At 43.5% G+C, this 27,282-nt stretch overlaps 1 protein-coding gene across 1 annotated transcript; it reads right to left on the reverse strand.

Annotated features, from left to right (window-relative positions):
- Positions 1–2,272: 2,272 nt before the first annotated feature.
- CFAP20 (cilia and flagella associated protein 20) lies at positions 2,273–16,067 on the reverse strand. Its single transcript, XM_069087598.1, has 6 exons — positions 15,930–16,067; positions 5,771–5,850; positions 5,127–5,238; positions 4,195–4,383; positions 3,731–3,841; positions 2,273–2,775 (listed from the first exon to the last, which is right to left on the reverse strand). Exons 1-6 carry the CDS (start codon positions 16,011–16,013, stop codon positions 2,770–2,772), a joined length of 582 nt encoding a protein of 193 aa, XP_068943699.1. The 5' UTR covers positions 16,014–16,067; the 3' UTR covers positions 2,273–2,769.
- Positions 16,068–27,282: the final 11,215 nt, after the last annotated feature.

Raw genomic sequence — 27,282 nt, forward strand, 5'->3', positions numbered from 1 at the left:
TGGTTTCCCTGACTCCGGGGCTCCGCTCTCCAACCTGCCAAAATAATCTTCCCAAGGCCAAGGTCTGCCCCCGTTGTTTCATGGCTCCCTAGTACAGCCTCTAGAATACAGCATGGCAGACAAAGCAGAGTCTGGCCAAACTGGCCACTAGCTGTGGTACAAGCTCAGCATGCCCCCTGCTCCATACACACAGCAAACAGAAGACCCACACTTCCATTTTTCAGAATCCTCCGCTCGGTTCGGGGGCAGCATCTTCCCTGATTCCAGCATTCCTTCCTTCACATTTCTCCAGGTACTGTCCCTTCACCTGGCCTTTGTCCTCAATGTAACTGAGGCTGTTTTATCCTCATCTGTGTAAGGGCCCTATCTTGCCTCCCCTTTATACCCCAGGTAACGTTTCTAAAGAGCAGGGATCTATATAATTTTCCCCTTTAATGTTTGTTGAAATGAACTATACAGTACTTTAAGGTTTACAAAGTACTTTCCTCAGTCCTTAGTACAAAGGTGGGGTACCTGTGGCCTCCAGGGCTCTCTAGGTCTAGGTCTTCAACTGCAGGTGAAATTTGGACACCTGAGGACATAGCCCTAGCTATGTGTGGCTTCGAGGCTACAGCTTCCCACTGTGGCCTTACCAGATAAGAGGGATGAGTTTAAATCTGGCCTCAGACACTTACTTGCATGACCCTGGTCAAGTCACTTAACCTCTGTCTGCCTCAGCTTCCTGTAGAACGAGGCTCATAACAGCATCTCCTTTGCAGGGTAGTTGTGAGCTCACATGTATAAAAACTAGGGACAGGCACCTACAAGGGGTTCAATCAATGCTTATATCCTCACACACGCACAACCCCTAGAGGGAGGTATTACAATTATTATCATGCCCATGCAAACAAAGGTCCATGCTTACACCACGGCATCTGTGCTTGGGCAAGGGAACAAGACTCAGTCAAGAATGTACCCTTTTCCATAGAATAGTTTCCCAGGAAACCTAGACGACTGCTCTATCCCAGACTGAAGGCCTTGGGAGCACTTTGCCCTTACTCATCTCTAGCACTGGTCAAGTTAGATGAGCTCTCTCTAATCCCCAAGGCCATCCAGCCTGGGAGAAGCCCAAAGAGCCAGGTGATGCCAATTCCAATCACAAAAGAAATCCTAAGTGAAAATTAACTTGGGCAAACAACCCTCCAGGTAGAGTATGGACTTGGACCTTCCAGCCATAAATCCAACGCTCAACATAAAGGTATCCTTTGATATCCAAAAGCCAAAATCAACTGTTCTCTCTCATCTTCCTCATTTTGAAGGAGAAAACGATCTCTTCTCCTCTAGTAGCAGTGTCCCTGCCCCCTCCGAGGCCACTTGAGATAAATACAACCCATCAGCCTCCGTGCTCCCTCATTCCTTCTCCAAAGGCCATGCAGACACCAGGAAGTCAAGAACTGCACCCTTCCACACTAATGAGGATGGTGAAGTCATCTCTATACATAGTGGGTCACGGGGTGTGGAGGGAGAAAGGTTCTCTGTGTAAGAGTGGGAATGACTGACTCTACTTCGTGGACTTGCAGAAGCACTCAATTCCAGAAGGCATCTAAATTGAAATGAAAAGAATGTAAACCCCATTTTTTGTTTGACAAAAGCCTCATTCATCCTACCACCCACGCCAAAGCCCAGGAAGACTTTTGCTTACAACAGGCAAGGACAAGGGATCCTGCTACACCCATTTTCCCCAAAGATGTCCTCTGTATCTCCATGAAAGGGATAGAGGGCCCAGAGGCCTGACCGCACACAGTACTGAAGAATGGAGAAGAGGGAAGCATTGGCATTCCCTGACAGAGCTACAGTGACTGGATTGAGCTGAGAATGCTCTTGGAAAAATAGAGGAAGCCCTCAGATACTAGAACACCGAGGGGGACCCCAAAGGAGTGGGGCATCGCCAAAGCCTCTGTCACAGACACAGAGAGGAGCCGATGCCCTCTCAAGGGCCACCTCAGAGGTGGGGACGAGGACTCACTCTGGCTACATGCTCCTGCTTCCCAGAAGGTGGAAATGACATTCACTGAGGCTACATGATATCTGTTCCTCTTTCCAAAATCCAATACTTCCAATTAGGTCACCATGGAGCAAAACCAAATCCTCAGACAATGTCCACTGAGATGGTCTCAGGAAACTGCTTTTAAATGTTGTTTTTGGTTTATTTGTTTGTTTTTTGGGGAGGGGGAATTAAATCAAAGAGAAGAGCAAATATCACCATTCAAAAATGTACAGGCTAGAAACAGACTTAAAAACAGAATAAAACATTTTATTCACTTCAAGATTGTAAGTATTCCATATGATATACATATATATTTAGATAATATATAAAACAAAAAGACAAGAAACCAGTAAGAGAAAATATTGGAATGGATTTACTTTACAGGCCGCACTTAACTCTGTAATTTCATGGTAAACACCACTTCCGCTTGTCCTGGGATGGGCAGAAGGGTAAATTCCCCTGCTTGGTTACCATACAGTGGGCAGGATTTTTAGTAAAGTGCTAGATAAACATCCTGTGACCAAGAACTGCTTATCTCCCACTGTACTTACAATGCAATTATGAGTTATTACATGGTTATTGGTGTCCTAAAACAAGGGACACCAAATTATTAAATAAAAGGACCCTATCACAGTGAATTTATCTAAATATTTCTGTATTTCACATTGTCCTCCAGCTATTTTCCTTTTTAAATTAAGCATTAGGCCCAGGGCGTATTCCTCATGTTGAGTTCCGGTACTGGGTTATTGCTGGAGGAAGAAATAAAAAACACATATATAACATATGCAAATGACATTTAAATGATCGAGCATATAGAGAGCTTAAAAAACAAATGCCCGTGCCCATTACCTCTGGCACAACTTGCCCAGAGCATAGAGAGGAAGCTTAGCTTATTTGTCTAGACAAATGAAATAGCATGAAGGGTCCCTGCTACTATACAGAAAGAATATGGAGACCCACAAGCTTTTCATTCTGGATTAAGCTGTTAACATAAACTACATGCTGGTGAAAGGGGCAAGTTTGCCAGGCTTTAGAGAAAAAAGAGGTCTCTGAAAAGAGCAGTAAGAATGCCTGCATTTGTCTTCTGGGCATGAGACAGGAGCCCCTCATGAAGGGAGGGAGAGGAGGAAGGGGGCCAAGAGTTGAATAGCACTAAGGTCAGCCCTTCTTCCCACCCCCACCCCCAACTCCCAACTTTAAGAGTCAGAAGTAGCCTGACAGTTATGCCACCATAGCAAATATGATGCCCAGACCATCCCTGGCAGGTCACTTCATCTGAAGCCTTATCATCAGAGGGCACCAATGATCCTTTTTTGGCCATGTCTGTGATTCCTTAGTGTAGGGAATGCCCAGTGAGGACCCTGCCCAACCCCCAACCCCCAACCCTTAACCAAGATAATTCTGCAACTGCTCAAGGCACAGAGAGCTAAGTGACCTGCCTGGGTCCACTCAAAAGTATGTGTCGAGATGAGGCCTGGATTCAGGTCTTCCAGGCTCTGAGGCCATAATGCCACAATGCGGTTATGCCATTCAGAACCAGTAAAAATAAAGATTCTTTTTACAAAAATCAGTTTTGGAAAGGCCCTACAAGAAGCAGAAATACTTGCAGTGATGGAGCAGAATCTTAAAACAGCCTGAACACCCAAAATACTGTTTCTCACAACTACTTCTCCGCTCTCTTGTTGGGGGGTAAGGCCAGCTCACCTTTGCCTTGTTCTGAACTGGGAGATAGAGCTTGAACTCAGCTGGCAGCTCATCCTCTGAGTAGAGCCTGTCTGAGAAGTAAACTCGCCGGATACGACAGTTTGCGTGGATCTGCGAAAACAAAACTTCATTTCAAAGGCTCTGGCCCTGCCTCTTCTTTCCTCCTCGCCCTGATCCCTAATCCTTTTGTGGTGATGCTGCACTTCTACTCCTCTGATAATAACTTGGCTCTAAAACAGATCCTGGCCTCAAATTAACTTCCATATTCTTGGCCTTGTCTCTCTCCAGTCCCAGTCCCTCTGCTATCACTGATAACTCAAAACTGCCTGGTCTGCTCCCCCCATCACTGTCTGGGTCTCTTAAAGGCAGAAGCCCCTTGATAATGCCTGACACTACTGCAGGGTCCGTTAACAGGGCCTAACAGACAGAACTGACTCCTCCAGCCATGGACAAGGAGGGCCTACCTGCACCCGAAGGGTTTCTATGTAGTTTGTGCCATAGGCCCTGCGGGTAAAGTCAGACAGATTAAACTGGATCTGGTTCCAGCCATCGTCCAACCGCATGGGCATGGTGCAGATGAAGGGCTTGACGCGAGTCGTGCTTTGGTAATTACTGGCCCGGAACCGTCGACGCACATTCTTGTCATCTAGAACCTGTCATCAGGTGAATGGGGCAAGAGGAAGAGGGGAAAAGGGAAGGAAGAAAGTGAATGGCTTCTTAAAACAGTGGAACCAAAGCCAGCAGGGCGAGCTCCTGAACACAAAACCTGGTTTCCCCAATTTGAGCATGGAGGAGAAATGAGCAGCCCAGAGACAGTCCATACTGGACACAGATGGCCAGGAAGTCGCAAGAAGTTTATACTGTCAAGTGGCCAAGACAACACCATCTGCATGTGACATCATGGGAGGAGGCACACAGACCACAGGATGAGTTCATGAACCTTCTCTCCACTGAACACCCAGTGGAGAGTTGAGGCCAGCAGTAATCCAGTCAAGAGCTATGAATCACACAATGAACACTGGCTTCACTAGCAATTAATTCCTAGAGTTTCTCTGGCCAAACTTTAAATGCCTTGACTGTTGTGACCACATTCATACCACTAACATCATGTAAATTCTATAGTTCAGAGGAAATAAGATAAGACAAAGAGGGAGATGGCCTCCTGGTATGAGCTATTTCAGTTCTTCCAGCAAGGAACCAAGGGCAGGAACTTGGTGCCTTTCTTCATACCGCCAGGACTTAGCATGGGGACTGGGACCTCGTAAGTGCTTAATCAATGCTGCTGAGAAGGGAGACAGGATAATTGTCTTTAGCCCAAGGCAGCAGAAGCATGCGGGCACACATGCACGCCATGCGTGTGCACACACTCTCTCTCTTCTCACTTTTTCTCTCTCACCTGCACTTCAAAAGTGAAGTACTTCTTCAAGTTTTTGATGATCATGACCAGGAAGGGAAGTTTGATGCCCAGCGTCTTCTTTGGGTCTGCAGGGCAAGTGATATACGTAGTACTGTGGAAACAGACAACAGAGAACAAGCCTGGTTAGTGACCGTCCCTCCTGCTGGCCGGATTCTCTTCTCTTTGGTCTATCCCCAGCTGGATGAGCCTTGCATCTCTGCAGTCTCTGCAGCACAGAGGCAATACTCGAAGAAAATAAACCGGAGAGCAGAGTTAGGAAAACTCAAGGGAAATGAGCTCATCTAGATGTCTCCAGTCAGTGCTTAAGAGGATCCTTTCAACCTTTTGGAGAAGCAGTTTATGCTCTAAAAACATTTGAAGTCATTGTCCAGCTTACCAAAAAGACAGATGTTATTCAGAGGGACACTCAATAGAGTTCATCAGATGCCTCTTTCAATGTGAAAACAACCCAAACCTGGAGCCACCGAGCCACCAAACCCTTCCCCAACATCCCCAAAGCACTGAATGCTCCAAGCCATGCAATCCAGGAGCTGTGCCCCATTTTCCCTTAATCCTGGTCTCTGCTAAGGAACCCGCAGCACCCAATCTGTGTCTGGGAGGACAAAAAGCTTTGGGTAAGCTACCTGACATTTGTCCCTTCGATCTCTAGCACCAGGGACTGGATGTCATTATCCGTGATCCTTTTGATGTGGCCATTCCGCACCTAGTGACAGAGAGGACATGAAATTGGTCAGAACTCAAATATCAGGGAATCAGCACAATGTGGGGGAAGGGTGAGGGAGACCACTGAGGAAGCACAGAGCATTGTGAGGAGCAAAGGGAGGCCTGTGGCAATGGTTTGCTGGCCTAGCACTACTAAGTGGACAGAGCGGCTCCCAAACACCAAGAAAGGGACTGGGGGGGTCACAAAAAAGATCAAACATATAAGACAACCCCAGGCAAAAAGGCCAACCTTAAAAAGGGGGAACACCATCCTACTCTTTTAAAACACAATGGACTTTGTAACCACCTGATAGAATTGAAATGATTCTTATCAATATACCACAACAAAGGACCTAATAAAAAAAAGCAGAAAACAATCAAAATAGAAAGATTTCCCCATGAAGATATATTTTCTTTAAAAAATCAGGACCCGTGTCTGCAAAAATGAATGTCAAAAGGGACTATGTTTATAAAGGGCATAAGTAGGGGTTAATATGACTAAGTCATGGAATACTAGGAATGGAATCACTCTTAAAGTTCAAAAACAGGTGTTTTTTTGAGGGAAAAAAAAATGAAGCCTTAAAAAGCATACTATGTATATTCCCAGACCACACATATGTCTCTAGTATCCACATCTCCAAGTATGGTTACCAGTCTATACTGTACAATTTAGTACCTGATGACATCTAGTCTTTTTTTGTATATAAGCATTATCTTCTCCAAAAGACTAATAAAGAGCAGAAATTAAGTCATACTTTTTTCTTTACCACACTTATTTTATTTGCACACACACTTGATCAATAGTAATCCCCACTGCTAATAATACAAATAGCTGATATTTAGAGTTTTAAGGTTAACAAAAGTGTTTTTTACAAACATCAAATTTTTTAAAATGTTACTCTAGGAAATAATATGTATGTGTATATATGGGTTCAAGAAGAAGGGTTTAAATAAATTCTTAAAACTGTTAAATTTTTAAAGGAAGTTAGAGAGGTTTGGTACATATCCTAACTTTTCAGAGTTGTCATGGAGAATATGTTTTCCTAAAAAACTTCCTTGGTACAGTTCTATTGACAGAACGATGGAACAGACCCTACATCTCAGCAAAGACAACACTGTCTACATTCTCTAAAAAGCAAACCCCATATTGCTCCTAAAAATGAAGGTGGTGAAAGCTTCGGGTTAAAATAACAAATGGTTGAGTCTACTTAGGACAAACTAACATTGCCAAGTGCTTTCAGAAAAAGTGTCATATCTCCTGTGGTCCTTTGAGGACCACTGCTGCCACTGGTTGTGAAGGAAAAGTAGAGCTCCAGATGCAAAGACTTGGGGGGGGGGGGGGGGGAGAGGGTCTGGAGTGAGGGGTGACCGTTTTGACAATCATGGAACATGCTGGGTGCCATTCACCAAGAAAACTACCCCCCACCACTGATGCTGCCAATATGACTCTCACAAATCAATAAGGAGAGACCTTAATTTAAATAACACAATCACTCTTAACAACTTAACTTTTGAACATTTTGTTAACATAAATTGTCTCTGTGATAAGTGACTAGTAGTTTGTAGAACTAACTTGGAAATATACCCTCAGGGTTTCTAGAGCCAGCTACTGAAAAGCAGCTGAGTGTTCTAAGTTTTCTTTTTAAAATCAACACATCTATAACAACAAGTACACATCTAAGGCAGCTTTAAAGTTTGGCCTACAGGAGCACTTAAGTAAGACATCCTTAGCCACCTGAGCCCAAGTCAATGAAAGCAATAAGGCTTTCTCTTACCCAGAGCTTAGCACTGTGCCTGGCACACAAAAAGGTGCTTAATAAATTGATCCATCAGGCTTACAGAGACCTGGGACACAGAACACCCTGCCTTTTGCCCAGTCCCAAGTTTACAGTCGATGACTTCCTGGGAACTCTCCAGAATACTGAAGTCGCCTAGGGTTTCCAGAATAAAGGCAATGCCTTCCACTGCACACAGAAGCCAACAAAAGGAAAGGCTTTTGCCCACCTTTCCAACAAACAAGCAGCTACAGCCAGCCAACTATATTCCGATGTTTCTGCTTTGGCTGTAACTTCCTGAGGGAAAGATTACTTGGGTGATAACCCTGACAAGTGACACTCTCAGAACCCAGCTGATCGACATCTGCAGACAAGAAAGTTTCTGGGAGTGAAGCGAGCAGAGCTTTTGTTTGAGGACAAGCAGAAAAGAGGAGAGCCAGCCAGCCTCTCCCAGGTCCTAGTCACACAACCTGGCTGCTGGCCATGTTTCCTCAACCCGTCCTGATGAGTCCAGCCTTGAGAGGTTTCACCACTGAAGGGAGACTGGCACTTCCTTCTCCTCTGCCCATTTAATTCAAGCATGCTCAGTTGAAACCGAGAATGCTGATGCCAATTAGTAAAGGATCTCCATATCATAAGTTGCCAATTCCTCAGTGGCCAAGGCTGGAAACGGAATTCAAATGACTAAGGTTCATTAGTGAAAGATTATTTCTCACTTCAACAAGTTCCAAGAACCACAGAGGTAAAACTAACTTTAGAGACAGACATCATGGACAGAGTGCTGGACCTGGAGTTAGGAAAGCTGGGTTCAAACCCCACCTAAGTAAGATCTTTATTAGGTGTGTAACCACAGGCAAGTCATTTAACCTTTCAGAGTCTCAGTTTGCTGAGGTATTTAACAAGATTACCAACACTCACATGATCTACCTCAATGCTGTTTGGAGGAAAGCCTTTTGCCCACCTTTAAGTGCTATGGAATGTGAATGAGTACTAACTAGTAAGAGGAAATAAGAAAATAAGAAAAAGGAAGAGGAAGAAACCTATCTATCAAAGAACAGTTCTCCAAGATTATTAGTTTAATTGTACAAACCATTCTCTGCCCTACTTATTGGCAAAGAGGGTTGGATTTGATTCTGAAGAAATGGATTTGAACCCTGTTACTTAAAAAGCTCATCTAACTTCAAGTCACTCAAATTCCTTGATCCCCCAGTTTTTCACCTGTAAAATACTAGACAAAGCAACTAAGGTCCCCTTTAGTTCCAAATCTACATTCTTTACTACCTAAACTGACTTTCAAAGCAACTGGAAAAATTGGTTACCAGCTCTGACGTTTAATTCAAAATAAAATTAAGAGTCACATAAGGAAACAACTTTCAAAGAATATCTTTATATCTACCTCTGGAACACTAATGTGCTATTGGTTCTTGGAAAACATTTACTTATTTTTTTAAACTCTTCACAGATCAGGTCACTGAGTTAATTTGCATCAAAGATAGATCACTCATCCATTAGAACTTTCCATTCTAGAAATAGTTTTTCTGACTCCCTCTATCTAAATTACTGACTTTGAAATTTTTTTTAAGTTGCCACAAACATCATTTAATTCGAAGACCCATCTACCCCAAGACCACAAATGTAGTGTGGCAAATTAAATTTACCTTGCTAACTTTATGATGCACTTTGAAATAAATCAGAGATACCCTACATATCTTAAAACCAAGTCTTCAAATCATTTAACATCATTTAACAGTGATACCCAACCTTCCTAATGTCAATAAGGGATTCTGTCAAGTTGCATGGGAGAAAAACCTTTAAACTCATATCTTGCAAACAGTCCCATCTTTGGATATCACTTTATGCTAGAGCAAACAGTGAGAGAACACTGATTTTAAGAAATTTTACCACCAAGGAAGGAGGTCAGTAGGAGGGGGGAAACAGGAAAAGGATCTGTTGAATGCTTTGCGCTCTAAAAATAAAATCGGTTGAATCTACTCCACATATTCCTCCCTCCCCCCTCTTTCTAGTCCCACCCAATTCTCTCAGCAGCTGAATCCCACAGCCATCCAGCAAACTAAATGACATGTTCAGATTCACGTTCAACCAGAGTCAAAGTCCCAACAGAAGTCAGCCCTAGATTAGAGCCTGTTCAAATGGAGGAACGTGCTGAGGGAGACCTCTGCAGACAGCTAGGCATCATTACTTGATAATTACTGAGGGCACAAATCTAACATGCATTTTCAGTTTGCAACTCTTCAATCAGCAAACCTAACTATCCAGTGCAACAGAAATTCACTATTTTTTTGCTTCAGAAAGTAAAAACCTTGTGAGGTTATATATCCATGAATGGTTAACGAAAAATCTTGTTAAAAGTACAGTAAAACTAAAGTAAAATCTTCCTGGTTTAGAATGGTAAGTGTAACTTAGCCAAAGTAGGTTTTTTAAGAAATCTATTTTGCCTTCCTGTAATTAGAATGTGCCTGACCTTCCTTGTCATACAGGCTGCTGAAAACTTGTTTATATGGAATTTCAGTACATTTATCAACTCTGCCACTTATTTTCCCTGTGACTTTGTGCAAGTCACTTACCTTTTTGAGAGCTTCAGTGGACACATCTATAAAATGGGAATATACTCCAACTCCTGCTCCCCCCCCCAGGAATATATATGATCAAATGTCAAACACTCAATAAATGTGAACTGCTTTTAAAAGTACCATAGAGATCACTATTTAAAGGTGGAATAAGGAACTTTTTCTATAAAGAAACTAAAAGGGTTCAGAAATCAAGGGTCACTGAGGTAAGAGAGAATCAGAAAAAAATATATATTTATAAGTTCCATTCATCTGCTTTTATGAAACAAAACAAAAAGTATAAGACACTATTCATTAAGCACGACCAAAAAAAAAAAATCAAACCACTATGGTCTTCTGTTCTATATCATGACCAATTATGGGAGAAGAAAAGAGGAGAAAAACTAATTAGAAAAAAATATTCAGACACACAGTTGGAGCAAATGGGCCAGAAAGCCCTTTCATGGAGTAACAACTCCATCTTGTGGTAAAGCCATGTAGCACTTTCACAACTACAAACATCCTTTAACCTCCCACTTGCAATCAAATGAAATCAGTATCTTAACCATTCACTATTCATCATGTGAGAATTAACTGTTTAAAAAGGAATGAAGAAGGAATTCTGTCGGGCTCAGAGGTTACAAAGATATTATCTCTGATGGAAAATCTCTGCAAATTTGGAAGAAATTCTTTTAAACTTTTGTTATCCAATAAAACAATGTATATGGTGACCATTCACTGAAACTCAGACAGCAGAAGTGTGAACCCGGGTTTTACGCCCAGGCTTAGGCAGATGCACTATTCCTAAGGAGTCAGAACACATCATTCTAGTCTATTCGCTATGGAGCAGCAACATGACTTTCCAAATAAGTTCCTCAGTTTCTTCTTCTAGGCAGTTAATAAAATATAGTAACCAAGGTAAGAATGTTAATAAAATGTTAGCAAAAATGATGAAGTTATTAACATTCTCCAGAAAAAGCTACACCATCGGGTGGGGGTTATTTGTAGATCAAGTGGGTGATCCTGGAGAAAGACTCAAATGAAGCCTGAATTCTACCAATGCTCTCCACACTCTTCACATTAAGGTTATCAGCCAGAGCCCAAAGTACCCAGTTCCCTAGGATAGCTGTAAATCACCATGCACAAGAAAGGGAGAAATCAATTCTCCATGAACAGTTTAAAGCTGCACAAAGACTTCTGGGCCACCATCTATGAATAAGGGCATGGTGTGTTCTCCATCCAGTTTCCTCCTGCTTCTGGCTGAAAGTCAATCTCAGTAGTCTATCAGGGCTCGATTACAACGAGCACAATTTCATCCTCAAGCAGAACCACCTTCTCCATCACAGGGCATCTCCTCCCATGACCCTGACAAACGCCTCTGGTGAGCACGCTGTCTTGCTGTGAGATGCGGACACTCAATGAACCAGCTACCACAGAGGAAGAGTGTGTGGGCTCATCTACACAAAGGGACAAAGTTCTCACGATGCTCAGATCTCAGTCCACTTAATTATGTGTTAAATGTTAATATAACTGCAGAATTATATTGTAACTATCTCAGTCGATATTTACCAAACAGGTACAACTGAAGGTCATGCCCCAGCTCTTCCAGGAGCTCCCCACATCTCCTTATTCCTGGTATATTTTGCCCCTAATCCCTGGGACTGGGACTATTTTCAATTTTAAGCTGCTTGCAGAAATGTCTTGTTCTGGCCATAGCACTGAATCAATGATTACATATATACACCTTCTATAATTTTAGTATGGTTATTCTATGTACTCAGCCTTCTGCATGCTTAGAGCTTTAAAAAATATCCCCAAGTACATTTTTTTTTGCTTTTTGGAGGGCAATTGGAGTTAAGTGACTTGCCCAAGGTCAAACAGCTAGTTTTTGTGTTAAGTGTCGGAGGCCAGATTTTGACTCAGGTCCTCCTGACCAGGCACCACCTAGCCAACCCCACCCAAGTACTTTTAAATCCTGGTATTTGAAATGGTAATGTAAAAACACTGATAACTCTTACTGTTATGAAGGTCTTTATAAAAGTTTTGTGGTTTTAGAAGTTCTTAACTAATATAGATATTTTAGATTTATTACATTCATCTGTTGTTTATTTTATAATTTGTAATCCTGGTGGATGAACGATATCTTTGTGTTATGTGTGTATGTTTATATCGTCAGGGTATCATCTGACCTCTAGTGGCAATGTTAAGGGACGCACAGTGCACCATGGTAACTAGCTTTTATAATTCACATGTAAACATGTTGACTATTTAACATACTAGATGTGAAAAATGAAACTCAAAGAAAAAGGGTTTGAGGGGTCAAACCCAAAATAAAAAGAGTGAAACATTTCTCTAACAAAGATTTCATTAAAGCTTTTTGTGGCTTTGCCCCCCATCAAAATGCTGAAACTTCCAAAACCAAGAGGGCTCTTGGAACTTCCTCAAGCTCCCTGACATTCATCTGAATCTCTCTCATTCCCACAATTTTATTGCATTCTTCCCCTCAATTCCATTATTCAAATGCTTCTAATCCAACTGTTTCTAAACTGGATAAACTAACCAGACCTAGCCACTGTCAGTTATTGGTTCACATCCACCTCTCACTAATTCACTGGTAACTAGGGGTACATATAGCTGTTTGCAGATATCAGTTTCAGAATTTAAGTTACCAGATACCTGGACCACATAGTTAAAAAAAAAAAAGCCATGCTTTACTAATTTTTAGCAATAGCAGCATCAGTGGAATTAATTCTTAAAGAACATTAGCTTAAGGAGCTTGTCAAATTTCACATGCAGAGTCCTACAATTTTTAAAGCTTTTCAGATCTTTCTCAACTAGAGTTCAGACACAAAGACAATGCCTCTGACTCACCAAGAAGAAGAATGTGTACAATACACTGTTCAATGAGTTATCCTAGGCCATCTATTCTTAATTTCTTCTCCACTCTGTGACCAGGAACTTGTACCTAATGAACAGCTAGCTGCTTGCTTAGAGGACCAGAATTCTCCTCTGTGCAAAGCAAAATGAACCAGATGAGAAACAAATCTGCAACCCTGATTTCAGTCACATCAAGCAGTCTGATGTAGACAACCAGGGAGTCACAACCACTGCAGAAGTAGAAAGAAAATCTGAAACAGATTGAGGCTGCAGAATGCTGTTTCAGCACGGATTATCCCATGTATTCAGTGCCATAGGTCCAATTATATACCTTAAAACAAAACGCTCTGTACCCTGAAAGCCTGATATAACTGGGTGCACCCACACCTATGAAGCAGGTCTGAGGTCTGCCTCTAGAGAACAGCATTTGAAAGGTATCCTTCTATATCAATCTAGATATCCAGTCTCCCTAATTGTTGTTTTCAATATGAAGTTTGCTAAAATCTACAGAAAAAAAAGCAAGATTATTCTGCTTGAGCAAAATCAAAGAAAGTTAAAAACAAAGCAAGATACTCAAAAGGGTTAAAAAAAAGAAGTTTCACATTTTTAATGAGAAAAGTTTGAGTGAGTACAGACACCATGAATGTGCATATTCACTTCTCAGTGATCCCTGCTAATAGAGAGGAGTGATATTGTGTATAATCTAAATCATTTTTATTTGCTTCTGGATGTTTATTTTGTATTTACATTTGAACATATGTTAATGATATTCTGGGAACACTATTCAAAACAAAACAAAATCCATACTGTGAAAATCCACCCAAAGAAAGCCAGCCCTTGAAGCTGGAAAACTGCTGGGCTTCTGCTCCCCATCCTCCAGCTCCAGCCTCCCAATCTCATGGAACAAGCAGTAGCTATTAAAACAGGGTCTTGTATTTAATTTTTTTTTTTTTTGCTTTTTGGAGGGCAATTGGGGTTAAGTGATTTGCCCAAGGTCACACGGCTAGTTTTTGTGTTAAATGTCTGAGGAAGGATTTGAACTCAGGTCCTTCTGACTCCAGGGCTGGTGTTCTATTCACTGCGCCACCTAGCCACCCAAGGGTCTTGCATTTAGTTCTGAATTTAAGCCCTTGGTAACTTTCTTTCACCATTCTCCTTTTTTAAAAAAAATGCAGACAATACTAAGGAACAAATAGTTAGCTCAGATGCAAAGCCTATAGGATCATGAAATCAGACACCAGCAGAAGAGACTTTAAGTCATCTATTCTAGTCACCTCATGTTAAGGATGAGGAAGCTGAGGTTTTCTCAAAGCTACTCAGCTAGTCAATTGTGGACCTGGGTGGTCTTCACCCCAGGTTTCCTGAAACCAGCCCCCCCCCATGTTAATTCTGCCTCACTTCCCTGCTGCCCCATCACATAAGAGATCAGCCTCCAGTTATAATTTGGGAATATTTCCAGAATTAGTGAAAAGGAATAAATAACTGAAACCCATATGTGGAAAGGAACAGAGTTGGTTCCAATCTGAAGTTTTACAAAGGTGGGAAAAACTGTGCAGGAGCAAGCCCAATAGGAACTGAGAGTTAAGAAAAAACACTTAACTTGGCCCTTGGTGAAGTCTGATGACCACTCTGGGTCTGTCTTTTTTCCTTTTTTTTTTTTGGAGGGGGGATGGTAAGTGGGGTTAAGTGACTTGCCCAAGGTCACACGTCTAGTTTTTGGTGTCAAGTGTCTGAGGCCAAATTTGAAATCAGGTCCTCCTGACTCCAGGGCCAGTGCTCTATTCGCTGCTGCCACCCAGCCACCCCTGGATCTGTGTCTTGATCTGTAATATTAGCGTACTAGACCAAATGACCTCTAAGGTCCCTACTAACTCTACTGTCAAAAATGACTAAAGGCTGAGAAAAACACTGCTGTCTTCAACTATGTCAAATGCCCACAAGATGAGCCTCCTCCCCTCGGGGTTCGTTAGTCACCACAGGCAGGGAATAGGAAGGGGCCTCAGAGACTTTCTGGTCTAATCATTCCACGGCCAGACTCGATAAGTAACTTAGGATCAGACACCTAGGATGGGAAAGACTTTAAAAAGGCACCTAGTCCCACCTTTCCATTTTAGAGATGAGGAAACTGAGGCCAGAAGTGAAGTGACTTAGTGGAGATCATACTGGCATAGTGGGGGGGGCCGAATTCTAAGGCTGCACAAGGATCCTCCCTCCCTCCTTAAAGCCCGGGGTGACAGCCGGCGCGGCTCTTCTCTCCTCTGATCTCCATCCCCACCCTCGGTGAGCAAAGGGTCACCGTCCTCATCTATGGATGCAGAGCCGAGACGCCGAGAAATGAAAGAGCCGGGGTCACAGGTGTACTGTACAAGACTGGACTTTCTCAGCCCTCTGGGGGATTTTGGGAGGACGAAGCTTTAGGGGGGGGGGGGGGGGGGGGGGGGGGGGATGCAGAAGAAGGAGGCCGGGAGGAGGGAGGGGGAGATGGAGGAATGCAAGGGATGAGGGTGCTAAGAGGGATGGAGGGGCAGAGCGAAAGGAGGGAAGGAGCGGGGCAGAAGGCGATCAAGGGGATGGAGGTGGTGGAGGGAAGAGGATGAAGAGAGGGATGGAAAAGAGGATGGAGAGGAAGAGGAGATGGAGGGATGAGGGGCGGGGGTACAAGAGGGTGTCGAGGATTCAGGGGAAGGCAGGGCTGGAGGGGGTGCAGGGGGTGACGGGGGGATGGCAGTGCTGGAGGGGGGGGAGGGGGGGGGAGGGGTGGGGGGGGGGGGCGGGGGGGGGGGGGGGGGGGGCAGGGCGGGGGGGGGTGCAGGGGACGGCCGGGCTGGAGAGGGTGCAGAGGAGGGGCGGGGGCCCCTCACCTTCTTGTCCCAGATCTGCAGAGGCTTGCTCCCGATGCTGTAGAGGATGGAGAGAAATCCGCTCTGGAACGTGTTCTTGAACATTGCGCCGGCGGCCGCTCAGGCCTCGTCCGCGCCCTCAGCGGGCCGGGCCGGCCTGGCCTAGGCCCCGAGGCGGCTCCGCGCGGGGAGATGGGGGGCCCGGAGGCCGAGACGCTAAGTGCGCGGCTCCCAGGGGCCTCCGCTCCAGCCGCCGCCTCGGCCTCTCGTCCTGCCGCCTCCCGCTGCTGCCGCTCCGCCTCCGCCTCCGCCACCGCCTCCAAGCCGCCTTTAGAGCAACCGCCAGACGCACCTCCGGCTCCCGCTCTCCGCTCCCAGACTCGGACAACAACGCTCAAGTGGGGCGGAGCGCCGCTCAGCGAGATCCTTCCGCCGGGTACCGCTCGACTTCCGGCGCCGTGGAGGCCCGCCCCTGGCCCCGCCCCGCGCGAAAGAAGCCCCGTTGCCAGGGAACTACTTTTTTTTACTTTTGACCGGCTCGGCTTTTAGGAGCACAGTTTGTTGTCGGCGCCTGCGTGGTACCATGGGAACCACAGGGGGCGGGGCGGATGGAGAGCCAGAGGAAGGTGGCTACGCCCCCAAGGCGGGGGAAAGAGTTAGGGGAGGGAGGGAGGAGGAGCTAAGAGAGCCCTGAGAGCCTGGGGATGCCTGGTAGGGATTCTGAGACTGTTAGGGATGGGTGTGTCCTCCCTTCTGACAGTCCACCGCGTGGCGGGGCGGATAGACCCCAGAGCTGGAAGGGGAGTTCCAGTTCTACCTAAGATGCTTATTAGCTGGGTGACCCTTGGGAAGACACTGAACCTCAGTTTCTGTAAAATAAGAATGATTCCAACATCCACCTCCCAGGGTGGTAAGGAGCTTCTCTCAACCACTTTTCTTCTCTGTAAAATAACAATAGCGAGTGTAGGTAGGTAGGTAAGTAAGAAGATATGTAGATGATAGATAGATAGATAGATAGATAGATAGATAGATAGATAGATAGATAGATAGATAGATAGATGATATATAGACAGATAGACAGATAGATAGACAGACAGACATATCACTAGGGTTTGCAGTGCACTTTATGCTCTGTTCTCTCTACATTCTCTCCTGGCCCCTTTCCTCTTCTCCTTCAATACTGTTTCACTTGATGATCTCATCAACTCCCATTGATTTAATTACCCTCACTATGTTGATAATTCTCAAACCCTACCTTTCCAATCCCAATCTCACTACTGGCCTCCAATCTCGCATCTCCAAGTGCCTTCCAGGCATCTCAAACTGGGTATCCAGCAGACATCTTAAACTCAAGATGTCCAAAATGGAACTCATCTTTTCTTCTAACTTCTCTCTGCCTCCCTCCCCCCTTCCCTATTACTACAGAGGTAACATCATTTTCTCAGTCCCTTGAGCTCACAACCTAGAAGTCCTTGGATTCCTCACCATCTTTCTCAACCCTGCCCCCAACAGATGCTTGTCTATTTCACCTCTGCAGCATCTCTTGTCGATTTCACCTGTGCAACATCTCTTTTGGATTTCAGGATTTCACTTCTACATCATCTCTCTGGTATATCCCATTCTCTCTGACACAGCAATCCTAATACAGACTTTCATCACCTCTTGCTTGGGCATTTCAATAGCTGCTATTGGGCCCTCCTACCTGAAGTCTCTCTCTACTCTCCAATCCACCCTCCATTCCAGCCACTAAAATAATTTTCCTAAAATACAGGCCTGACATGTCTGTCACCCCCCCACCTAACTCAGAAAATTTTCTGGCTATCCCACATGGCTGAAATGCTCTCCCCTCCTCATCTCCACCTATTGCCTTCCTTCAAATCCCAACTAAAATCCCATTTTCTACAGAAAAATTTCCTCAATCCCTTTTTTAATATTTTGTTTTTTCCAATTATAGGTAAAAATTTTTAACATCCTTTTAAAAAAAATTTGAGTTTGAAATTCTCTCCTTCCATCTCTCCCCACCTTCATTGAGAAGGCAAGCAATTTTATATAGGTTATATATATATATATGTATATATATATACATGAAGCATGTAAAACATTTCTATATTAGTCATGTTATAATAGAAAACAGACCAAATAAAATTTTTTTAAGTGTGCTTTGATTTGCATTTAGACTGCATCAATTCTCTCTGGAGGTGGATGGCATTTTTCATCATGAGTCCTTTGGAATTGTCTTGGATCATTGTATTGCTGAGAATATTGAAGTCATTCACATTGATCATCATACAATATTGCTGTCATTGTGTGCAGTGTTCTCCTGCCCAAGCCCTCATGATTCCAGCGCCTTCCTCCTTTTAATTATTTCCTATTTATCTTGTATTTCGTTGAAAGTATTTGTTTGCATGATGCTTCCTCCATAAGGAGAGCAGTGGCTGTCTTTTGCCTCTTTCTGAGTCCTTGAGGTTTAGCACAGTCCTTGGCACATAGTGGGCACTTAAAATGTTTATTGACTGACTATGCTGTAAGGTATTATCCCCATTTTATAGATAAGGAAACTGAGACTGAAAAAAGCTAAGTGTCTTGCTCAGGGTGATAAAGCTAGTAAAATATCAGAGGTCAAATTTGAACTCAGTTCCTCCTGACTCCAACACTCTTACTTACATCTCCTCTTAGTATAGCACCCACTTCACAGGGTTGTTTTGAAGTTACTTAAATTTTCTCAGCAATAGTTTCCTCATCTGCAAAATGGGAATAATCAATCAATAAACATTAAGTGCCTACTATGTGCCAAGCACTGTTAAGCACTGAAGATGCAAAAAGAATCAAACAGAAACTGGGAAATAGTACAGCAGAAATTGGGCACAGACCAATATCTTACACTGTATACTATAATGAAGTCTAAATGGATTCACGATCTAGAGAGTACGGTTGATACTGTAAGCAATATGGGAGAGTAAGGAATAGTTTACCTTTCAGGTTTATGGAGAAGAAAAGAATTTATGACAAAACAAGAGATAGAAGGCATTACAAAATGCAAAATGGATAATTTTGATTACACTAAACTGAAAAGTTTTTGTACAAACAAAAGCTAATGTAATGAAGATTGGGAGAGAAGTGGAAAATTGGGAAAGAATTTTTATAACCAGTGTCTCTGATAAAGGCCTCATTTCTGAAATATACAGAGAACTGAGTCACATATGTAAGAATATAAGTCATTCCCCAATTGATAAATGGTCAAAGGATATGAACAGGCAGTTTTCAGAGGAAGAAATGAAAGATATCTATAATCATATGAAAAAATGCTCCAAATCACTGTTGTTTAGAGAAATGCAAATCAATACAACTCTCAGGTACCGCAGCTTACCTCTCAGATTGGCTAACATGACAAAACATGAAAATGATAAATGCTGGGAAAGATGGACCATTGGGAAAATTGGAACACTAGTGCATTGTTGGTGGAGTGGTAAACTGATCCAACCATTCTGGAGAATAATTTGGAACTATGCCCAAAGGGCTATAAAAATGTGCATACCCTTTGACCCAAGGAATACCACTTCCAGGGCTGTATCCCAAAGAGATCGTACAAGTGGGAAAAGGACCCATGTATACAAAAAATATTTATAGCAGCTCTTTTTGTGGTGGCAAAGAATTGGAAATCAAGGGGATGCCCATCAATTGGGAATCGCTAAACAAGTTGTGGTATATGAATGTAATGGAATACTACTGTGCTATAAGAAATGTGGATCAGATGGACTTAGTGAAGGGAGCAGACCCAGGAGAACATTGCACACAATTACAGACACATCACATCTATGGTGACTAACTTTGATAGACTGGGCTCCTCTCAGTAATTCAAGGCTATAAGACAATTCCGAAAGACTCATGATGGAAAGGGCTATCCACATCCAGAGAAAGAATTAGAGTCTGAATGCAGACGGAAGCAAGCTACTTGTTCTCTCTCTTTTTTGTTTTGTTTTGTTTCTCCTTTCTCGTTGTTCATTCCATTGGCTATAATTCTTATTTACAACTTGACTAATGTTTAATGTGAAGGTATTTGTAGAACCTTTATTGGATTGCATGCTGCCATAGCAGAGGAGAGCTCTGGGAGGAGAGGGAAGGGGAGAAAAGTTGGAACTCTAAAGCTTGTGGAACTGAATACTGTAAACTAAAAGTAAATAAATAAATAAATGGATTAAAAAAAAAAACAACCAAAAAAGGGGGGGGGGGAGGCAAAAAACAGTCCCCTGCTCTCAAGGAGCTTATAATCTGATAACAACACACATTTCCCAGGGTTCTTGTGAGGATCAAATGATATTTCATTTAAAGTATTCTGCGAACTTTAGTCTATAGAAATGTTACCTATTATTTTTACAGAGGAGGAAACTGAGAATCATACTAAGTGACCGCCAGTTTAATTCTACAACAAGCACCTGGTAATCCCCTTTAACGAAGAAAGCATTGTGCTTGGTGCTGGAGTTTCAAAGACAAAAAGGAAAAACAGTTCCAGTCTTCAGGGAACTTCTATTCTAAAGAGGCTATCCCCCACATGGAAACAGCAAAGGTAATTCAAGCTAATTTGAGAAAAGGGAAAGTACTATGGATGAGAGAAGGGGGAATCAGGGAAAGTTCAGTGGAGAAGGTGATGCTTGAGTTGAACTTTGAAAAGGCTGATGTGAAGAAGGACATATTACAGGTATAGCCAGAGGCCAAGCCCAGGCTCTGACTCTAGTTGCAGAGGACAAGCTTAACTTCATGTCACAGCACTGCATACAAAATAACAGAACTGAATCCCAGCAGTCCAACAATAAACACCATTCTCATCCAAATCCAGTCATTCCAGGTGGTCCTGCATTCACTCCAGGTAAAAATATAGGCTCTATGAACTTGGAATGCCCTCCTGAAGGAATATGATTGAGAGTGCCCAAGAGGCACCCCTCTTTCCCATCAGATCTGCACTGTCCGAATAGCTCACATTCAGGTTTGCTTTCCCACATCATGGCTCTTTCTTTGGCTACATCCCTCAACTCTGGGGCCACATGCTCAGTGCTCTCCTCCTCAATGTTCCCCCACTTCTCTCCATCTCTCAGCCCAGGCACACCCCCTTCTTCTCTCTCTAGAACACTGGGTCCTAGAACTGTGACACTTTTCTCAGACTGAGGTCTGAGAACTCCCCTACTCACCCCGCTCTGGGGCAGGTTCCTGGCTCCCCATAGTTAGATCTGAGAATCTGAGGAGCTGAAACATTTGTCGCTCAATCATTAGCTCTGTCTGCTGCTGACTTACAGACCAAGAGGCTCTGCCAGGGCCTCTCCACAGCTGTCATGACTGGGACTGAGGAGGCGCCAATCTCAGCTCAGGATTCATCCCTAGGAACAAAGTCTGCTCTCATGATCCTGGTCTCAGTTTTCTCTGCATCTTCCTAAACGGTCTTGTCTGCCCCTTTCTATAGACAAGGACAAACCTGATACCCAATCCACAGTAGCCTGAATCATCCCCTGGCTAGAGACTTGTCATACTTCTTATTGTTAGTGCTATCTTTTATAATGTCATATTTTTAATGTATCCCTCCTACCTTTACATTGGGGAACTTTAACAGCCTTATATTAATACTCTTTCTCAAACTTGCTAACTTTCCAGTTCCTAGACCATCTTAAATTCCATGACTTACTCCCCTCCTTCATTCTGCCTCAACCACATATGGGGATGTTACAAACTCTTACACGAGTCTCTAATTAGAGAAAAGACTTTCTAGGTAACTCTCCATTATCACAGCTGGTTTCAGCTCCAGCCCTTAACACAATACTCAGCACATGCTAGGTGCTTATTAAAAAAATAAATTCATTGAATCATGCTATCATAATTCACCTGCCAAACTTCAGCCCTTGGCTACTCTCACCATTCTACTCCCCTAAGCCCCCCTCAGTTTTTTTATTCCTCCCGAACTGATTCACTGCCCAAAGAAGCTATTCCCTCTTCAAGCCCCCCACCACTACTCTCCTTCTTGGAATCTATAGGAGACAGTGAGGCTGATGACTTTTGGTAACTACTTCACCTATATCCAATGCACTCCCAAGTCAGGACATTACCTTCGTGATATCATCGGTCCTCTTCAGGAATGAAGGAACAGCAGGAACCACCACCACTTTCCTCTCTTGCCTCTTTCAAAGCTGAGGACCCTGTCTCTTATTTTACTGAGAAAATTGATTTTGTTGCTATTTTTCAGTCCTTTCATCATGTCCAACTTTTTGTGACCCCATCTGGCAAAGATGCTGATGTCATTTGAAATTGAGGTAAACAGGGTTAAGTGACTTGCCCAGGGTCACGCAGCTAATAAGTGTCTGAGGCCATTTTGGCATTATGGTGCCACCTTACTGCTCATATCTTAACCTGAACGTGTCCAAAACTGAACTGATAATCTTTCTCTCCCAAACCTTCCATTCTTCTAAAAGGTCTCTATTTTTATGAAAGGCACCTTCTTGCAGTAATCTTGGTTATGTCTTGCACAGGTGATTGCATCAGTCTCCTAATTGACTCTCCTGTCTTAAGTCTCCCCTCCAGCCCACCCTATGCCCTGCTGCTAAAGTAATTTTCCTTAAGTACAGATCTCTCCTTGGGACTCAATCTACTCCAAGAGTTTCCTGTTGTCTCTAGGATAAGATGCCAGTTGGGTCCCCAGTGGGGCAGCCCATACTACTCATAGGTTGTTGTCTGTCCTTCGTCCTCAAAGAGCACCATGGCATCAGGAAGGTGATGTTGTGACTTACAAGTGAATTGGATTTAAGTGAGGCAGGGCTGTGTCCTCTTCAAGAACAAGGAAAAACAACTGTCACCACCTAGGATGAGATATCAGCTCTGTTTAGCTTTTAAAGCCCTGCACAGCCTGGCCCCAGCCTATCTTTCCAATTCCAGTAAACATTATGGCCCTTTCCACACTCCGGGATTCCATCAAACTGGACTTTTCGTTGTTTCTCACACATGGAACTCTCTGTCTTCTATGCCTTTGCAATGGCTGTGCCCACTCTCCTCACCACCACCTCAGAGGGTCCTAAGAAACAACCCAAACCTTTCCCAATCCCTTCCAATGGCTAGTACCCTCCCAAACCACCTTGTGCTGAACTCCTTTGTGTATATTTATACTTGTTAATTTTATATTTGTGCTGTGCATGTTTGACAAACTTGGTGAATCCCCTATCAGAATATAAGATCCTTGGGAAGAGGGATTGGTTCACTCATTGTAGTTGCATCCATGGTGCCTGAAGCACAGCAGATGCTTTATAAAAGCTTGATTGATTGTAACAAAGATTTAAAAAAACAATTCATCAAAATGAATGCATAATTAGTTTCATTAAAATGCTTTTTTTTCTTTCTTCTCTGGGTGGGGAAGGGGATGGACATATTGCTAAATTCAGGGATGAACCTGTGATTTCCTTAGTAAAGGGAACTTCAGGGGTGGCCAGGTAGCACAGCAAGTAAGAGCACCGGCTCCAGTGTCAGAACCACCTGGAGATCGAATCCCGGGCTCAGACACTTAGCACCCACCCAGAAACACCTGGCCGTGTAACCTTGAGCAAGTTAGGGGCGGCCAGGTGGTGTAATGTCATGCCAAGGAAAGGCAACTTCCCAAGGTTCAAAATACCAGCATAGGTGCTCTCCATTTTATTCAGTGACCAACCAAGAACAGAGAAGGTCAAAACATGACATCATTCAAAATCTCCAAGTACTACCCCACCCCAGGACCTTACATTCATTCAATCAATTACAAAGTCCCTGTTCTAAATACTACTCCACCCCTAGGCTGTACCTTCATTTAGTCCACCCAAAGCCCCTCTTCTCAAATGGAGATTAGTTTCCAATCTAAGTAAAGTACATTCATTTGTTCAACCATAGAACACAAAAAGGTCAAAAGTTCCCCACCCCTGGATCACAATTGAATCTACCCCAGAGTTACATCAAGTTTAAGCACAGCACTTAATACCCAAATGGAGGTCTTTTCTTCATCTTGACATGAGGCAAGTTCTCAGCAATCTTAGTTCCTGGGGAGACAAGGCTTAGCAAGGCCACAAGATACATTGCCAGTCCCTTCATTAATTCATCCTCTGTCTGTAGAACAGTCCTAGAACCCCTGAAAACATTAGCAAAACCCTCTCCCAGGATTTCTGTAAACATACAACAAGAAAATCCTTCTTCAGGGCTTCTGAACCAACAGAAAGGTTCCCAGACCTCTGCAACAACAGCACTGTCCTTCACCAGTGGACAGTATTCACTCTGTCTGCAGGACAGTCTCAGTAGCTCTGAACCAACAGAAAGGTTCCCAGACCCCCTGCAACAACAGCACTGCCCTTCACCAGTGGACAGTATTCACTCTCTGTCTGCAGGACAGTCTCAGGGCTTCTTAACCAAAAGCCAGGTTCCAGGACTTCTTCAACAAAAGGACTGTCTTTCACCAGTGGACAAATCTGGCAAAACAACATCAAAACAGACAGACAAAGTACCAGCAAAACAGCCATGTCTCCTTAGTCCTTGGCAGCTCCAGGGGCACGTCTCAAAAGTCCAGGGTGATTCAAAGTGGCCCTTAGCAATCCTCTCAGTCTCTCTCTGCCTCCACGAGGGTGCTGCTTCCAAAAAGTTCTTCTGCCTCTCTTTTGTCTCTCCAAATCTACGTCACCAGCTCCTCCCAGTTCAGGACTTTCTTTTCATATCAACAAGTCCATCCCACAGGTGGGATTAACAAACTCTGGGTTTTAACACAATCAATTTGAAAACCAAGCCAATACAGAGGAATCTTTATATTCCATCACTATCACAGGTGGTTCAGCGAGTAAGAGCTCCAGTGTCGGGATGACCTGGATCAAATCCGGCCTCAGATACTCAGCACCACACCCAGAAATAACTGGCCGTGTAGCCTTGAGCAAGTTACTTAACCCCAATTGCTTAAAAAAAAAAAGTAAAGGGAACTTCTAGACCAGGGACCCCTTTTTACCAATTCAGGTTGTCATGTTCTCTTCATTTTTAAGTCTGAGAGAGGGTCCTGAGAAGTTAAGTGAGTGGCCTGAAGTGGCCAGCCAGTACACGTCAGAGGTGGATCTTCCTGGTTTGGAAGCCAGATCTTTATATACTCTCCCCTTGATATACAGGTCTGATTGAGTCACCGCTTCTCCTCAAGGATCATTAGGAGCTTCCTACTGGCTTCACCAGGCAGCTATGTGGTGAAGTGCACAGAAAGTCAGGCCTAGAGTCAAGATGACTCATCTCCCTGAGTTCAAATCTGGCCTTAGACACTTAATAGCTGTGTGACCCTGGGCAAGTCACTGAACCCTCTTGGCCTCAGTTTCCTGATCTGTCAAATGAGCTGGAGAAGGAAATGGCAAACTACTCCAGCATCTTTACCAAGAAAACCCCAAATGGGGTCATGGAGAGTCAGACACGACTAAAACAAATGAACAACAAAATTTTCACCACCTAGTTGTAGCCAGTCTTCCTGAATTTACTTCCCATTCATTCCTTTCATGTACTCCCATTCAAAACAAAGTGACCTATTTGGGAAATGAAGGTAAAAGAAAAGCAAAAGATGTCTAAAAAGAAGCAGCAGAAAAACATTGACTATGCCTGTCAGTACATATAATGTTTCATAATGCACCCCCAGCTCCCCACCTCTGCAATGAAGGGAGAAGGACCATATTCTCTTCTTTAGAGTCAAGCCTGGTCATTCAAACGATGCAGCACTGAGTCAGGATTTTTTGGTTGCTTTTCCATTTACATTCCAACAACATTTGGGGGGTGGTCCTTTAAAGGCCCAAACTTCCATTAGAACTGTTTTGAACATCATGAACTCAATAGAAACATTATTTAAAACCCCCCAGCATTCAGTGGTTTCTTCACATTAACATTGCCTTAGAGCCTAGAATAATTGGTTCAAAGGGGGAAAGGCTAGGTGGTACAGTGGATGGAGTAACTGGCTATGGAGTCAGGAGGACCTGAGTTCAAATCTGGCCTCAGACTCTTATCAGTAAATAACTTAACCCCAAATGCCTAAAAACTTAAAAAACAATAGTTACAAATAAATAGTTACAAGAGACTTCAGAGGTTCAGTCCCATTGTTTTACAGAGAAGGAAGCTAAGACTTAGCAAGGTGAAGTGTCTTATCCCAGATCACAAAGGTGGAAAGTGCTCGATATTGAGACTTAATTAGTCATCCTTGATAGGTTGGAAGAGATCTCTGGGTCCAGGGTTCTAACTCCATCCAGAAGATTGTGAGATCATCTCAAGCAGGCTTCAGTGGGTACCACAATGCCTTCCACGGAGAGGCACCAAGATGCCAACACCTAGTCAATCAATCCATGGTGATGTGAGACTTATGGCTCCGTGGGAGATGTTTCTTTTATTGAGGACGCACAGAGTCTTTTGTACATAATCAAAGGTCCAAATAATAGCTTTATCCATTTAGCCACATCTAGTTGATCAGTCTCCCCTCATTTACCAAGGCACAGTCTCTACAAGAATTGAGGCAGATGGTGAATGCTGGATTCAGGGAACAGAAAACAGATCAGTTTAGTTTAATTGAAGGCAGTGCATGAAGTAAGATAATCTGCAGCCAGTCTGGAAAGGCAATAGGGAACCAAGAAATGTCCTTGAGCAGGAGAGCAAGTTAGACTTGTGTCTCAGGAAGATTATTTTGGCAGTTATGGGGAAGAGAGATGGGAGAGACTAGAAGGATGGAGACAACTGCAGCTGCGACAGTCCAGGCAAGAGGGGATAAAAGCCTGAATCAGGGTAGTGATTATTGTGAGAAGAGGACAGATGTGAGCAACGTGTTGGAGGTAGGATCGAAAAGGCTAGACAACTGGTTAGATGTGAGGGCTGAGGGAGAGGGAAGAGGGAAAAATGACTCCGAAATGAAGCCAGTGCTGAAAGATACTGCTACCTTCAACATATGTAGGCAAGCTCAGAGAAGGAAAAGGTTTAGGAGGAAAGATGAGTTCCATTTTAGATCATTTGAGTTCAGGTCATCTTATATTGTTTGTAGGACATCCAGGAGGCAATGGGTGAAATGGAACTGGAAAGAGTTTAGGGCTGATAGGGTAGATAGGGTCATTGTTGGTATAGAAAGGATAACTGAATGTAGGGGAACAGCTAAAATTGTCCCTGCCCAAAAAAAACAGGTGTGGAGAGAAAAGAGGACCCAGGATGGTGAGTTAGGGAAACACCATGAGGAAGGGGGTGAGATATGAATGAGGATGATTTAGCAAAGGAAATTCAAAAGGAGTGCTTACATATGTAGTGGATGGAGGGAAAGGGGTGGGTACGGAAAGGAGAGGGAGGTAAAGAAAGAGAGGCAGAAATAGAGACAGAGAGAGAGAGAGACAGAGAGAGA

Source organism: Petaurus breviceps, unplaced genomic scaffold (assembly GCF_028583685.1).
Source record: "Petaurus breviceps papuanus isolate PSGF00001 unplaced genomic scaffold, PetGlider_PUasm1.0 182, whole genome shotgun sequence".
Lineage (NCBI taxonomy): Eukaryota > Metazoa > Chordata > Mammalia > Diprotodontia > Petauridae > Petaurus > Petaurus breviceps.

What these genes read in the sequence shown, in the direction of transcription:
- CFAP20 (XM_069087598.1), bottom strand. Translation starts at nt 16,013, where the DNA reads ATGTTCAAGAACACGTTCCAGAGCGGATTTCTCTCCATCCTCTACAGC. An exon ending in ATCGAAGGGACAAATGTCAG is followed by an intron (nt 5,239 to 5,770) that starts GTAGCTTACCCA and finishes CTGTTTCCACAG; the next exon opens with TACTACGTATATCACTTGCC. An exon ending in ACTTCACTTTTGAAGTGCAG is followed by an intron (nt 4,384 to 5,126) that starts GTGAGAGAGAAA and finishes ACCTGATGACAG; the next exon opens with GTTCTAGATGACAAGAATGT.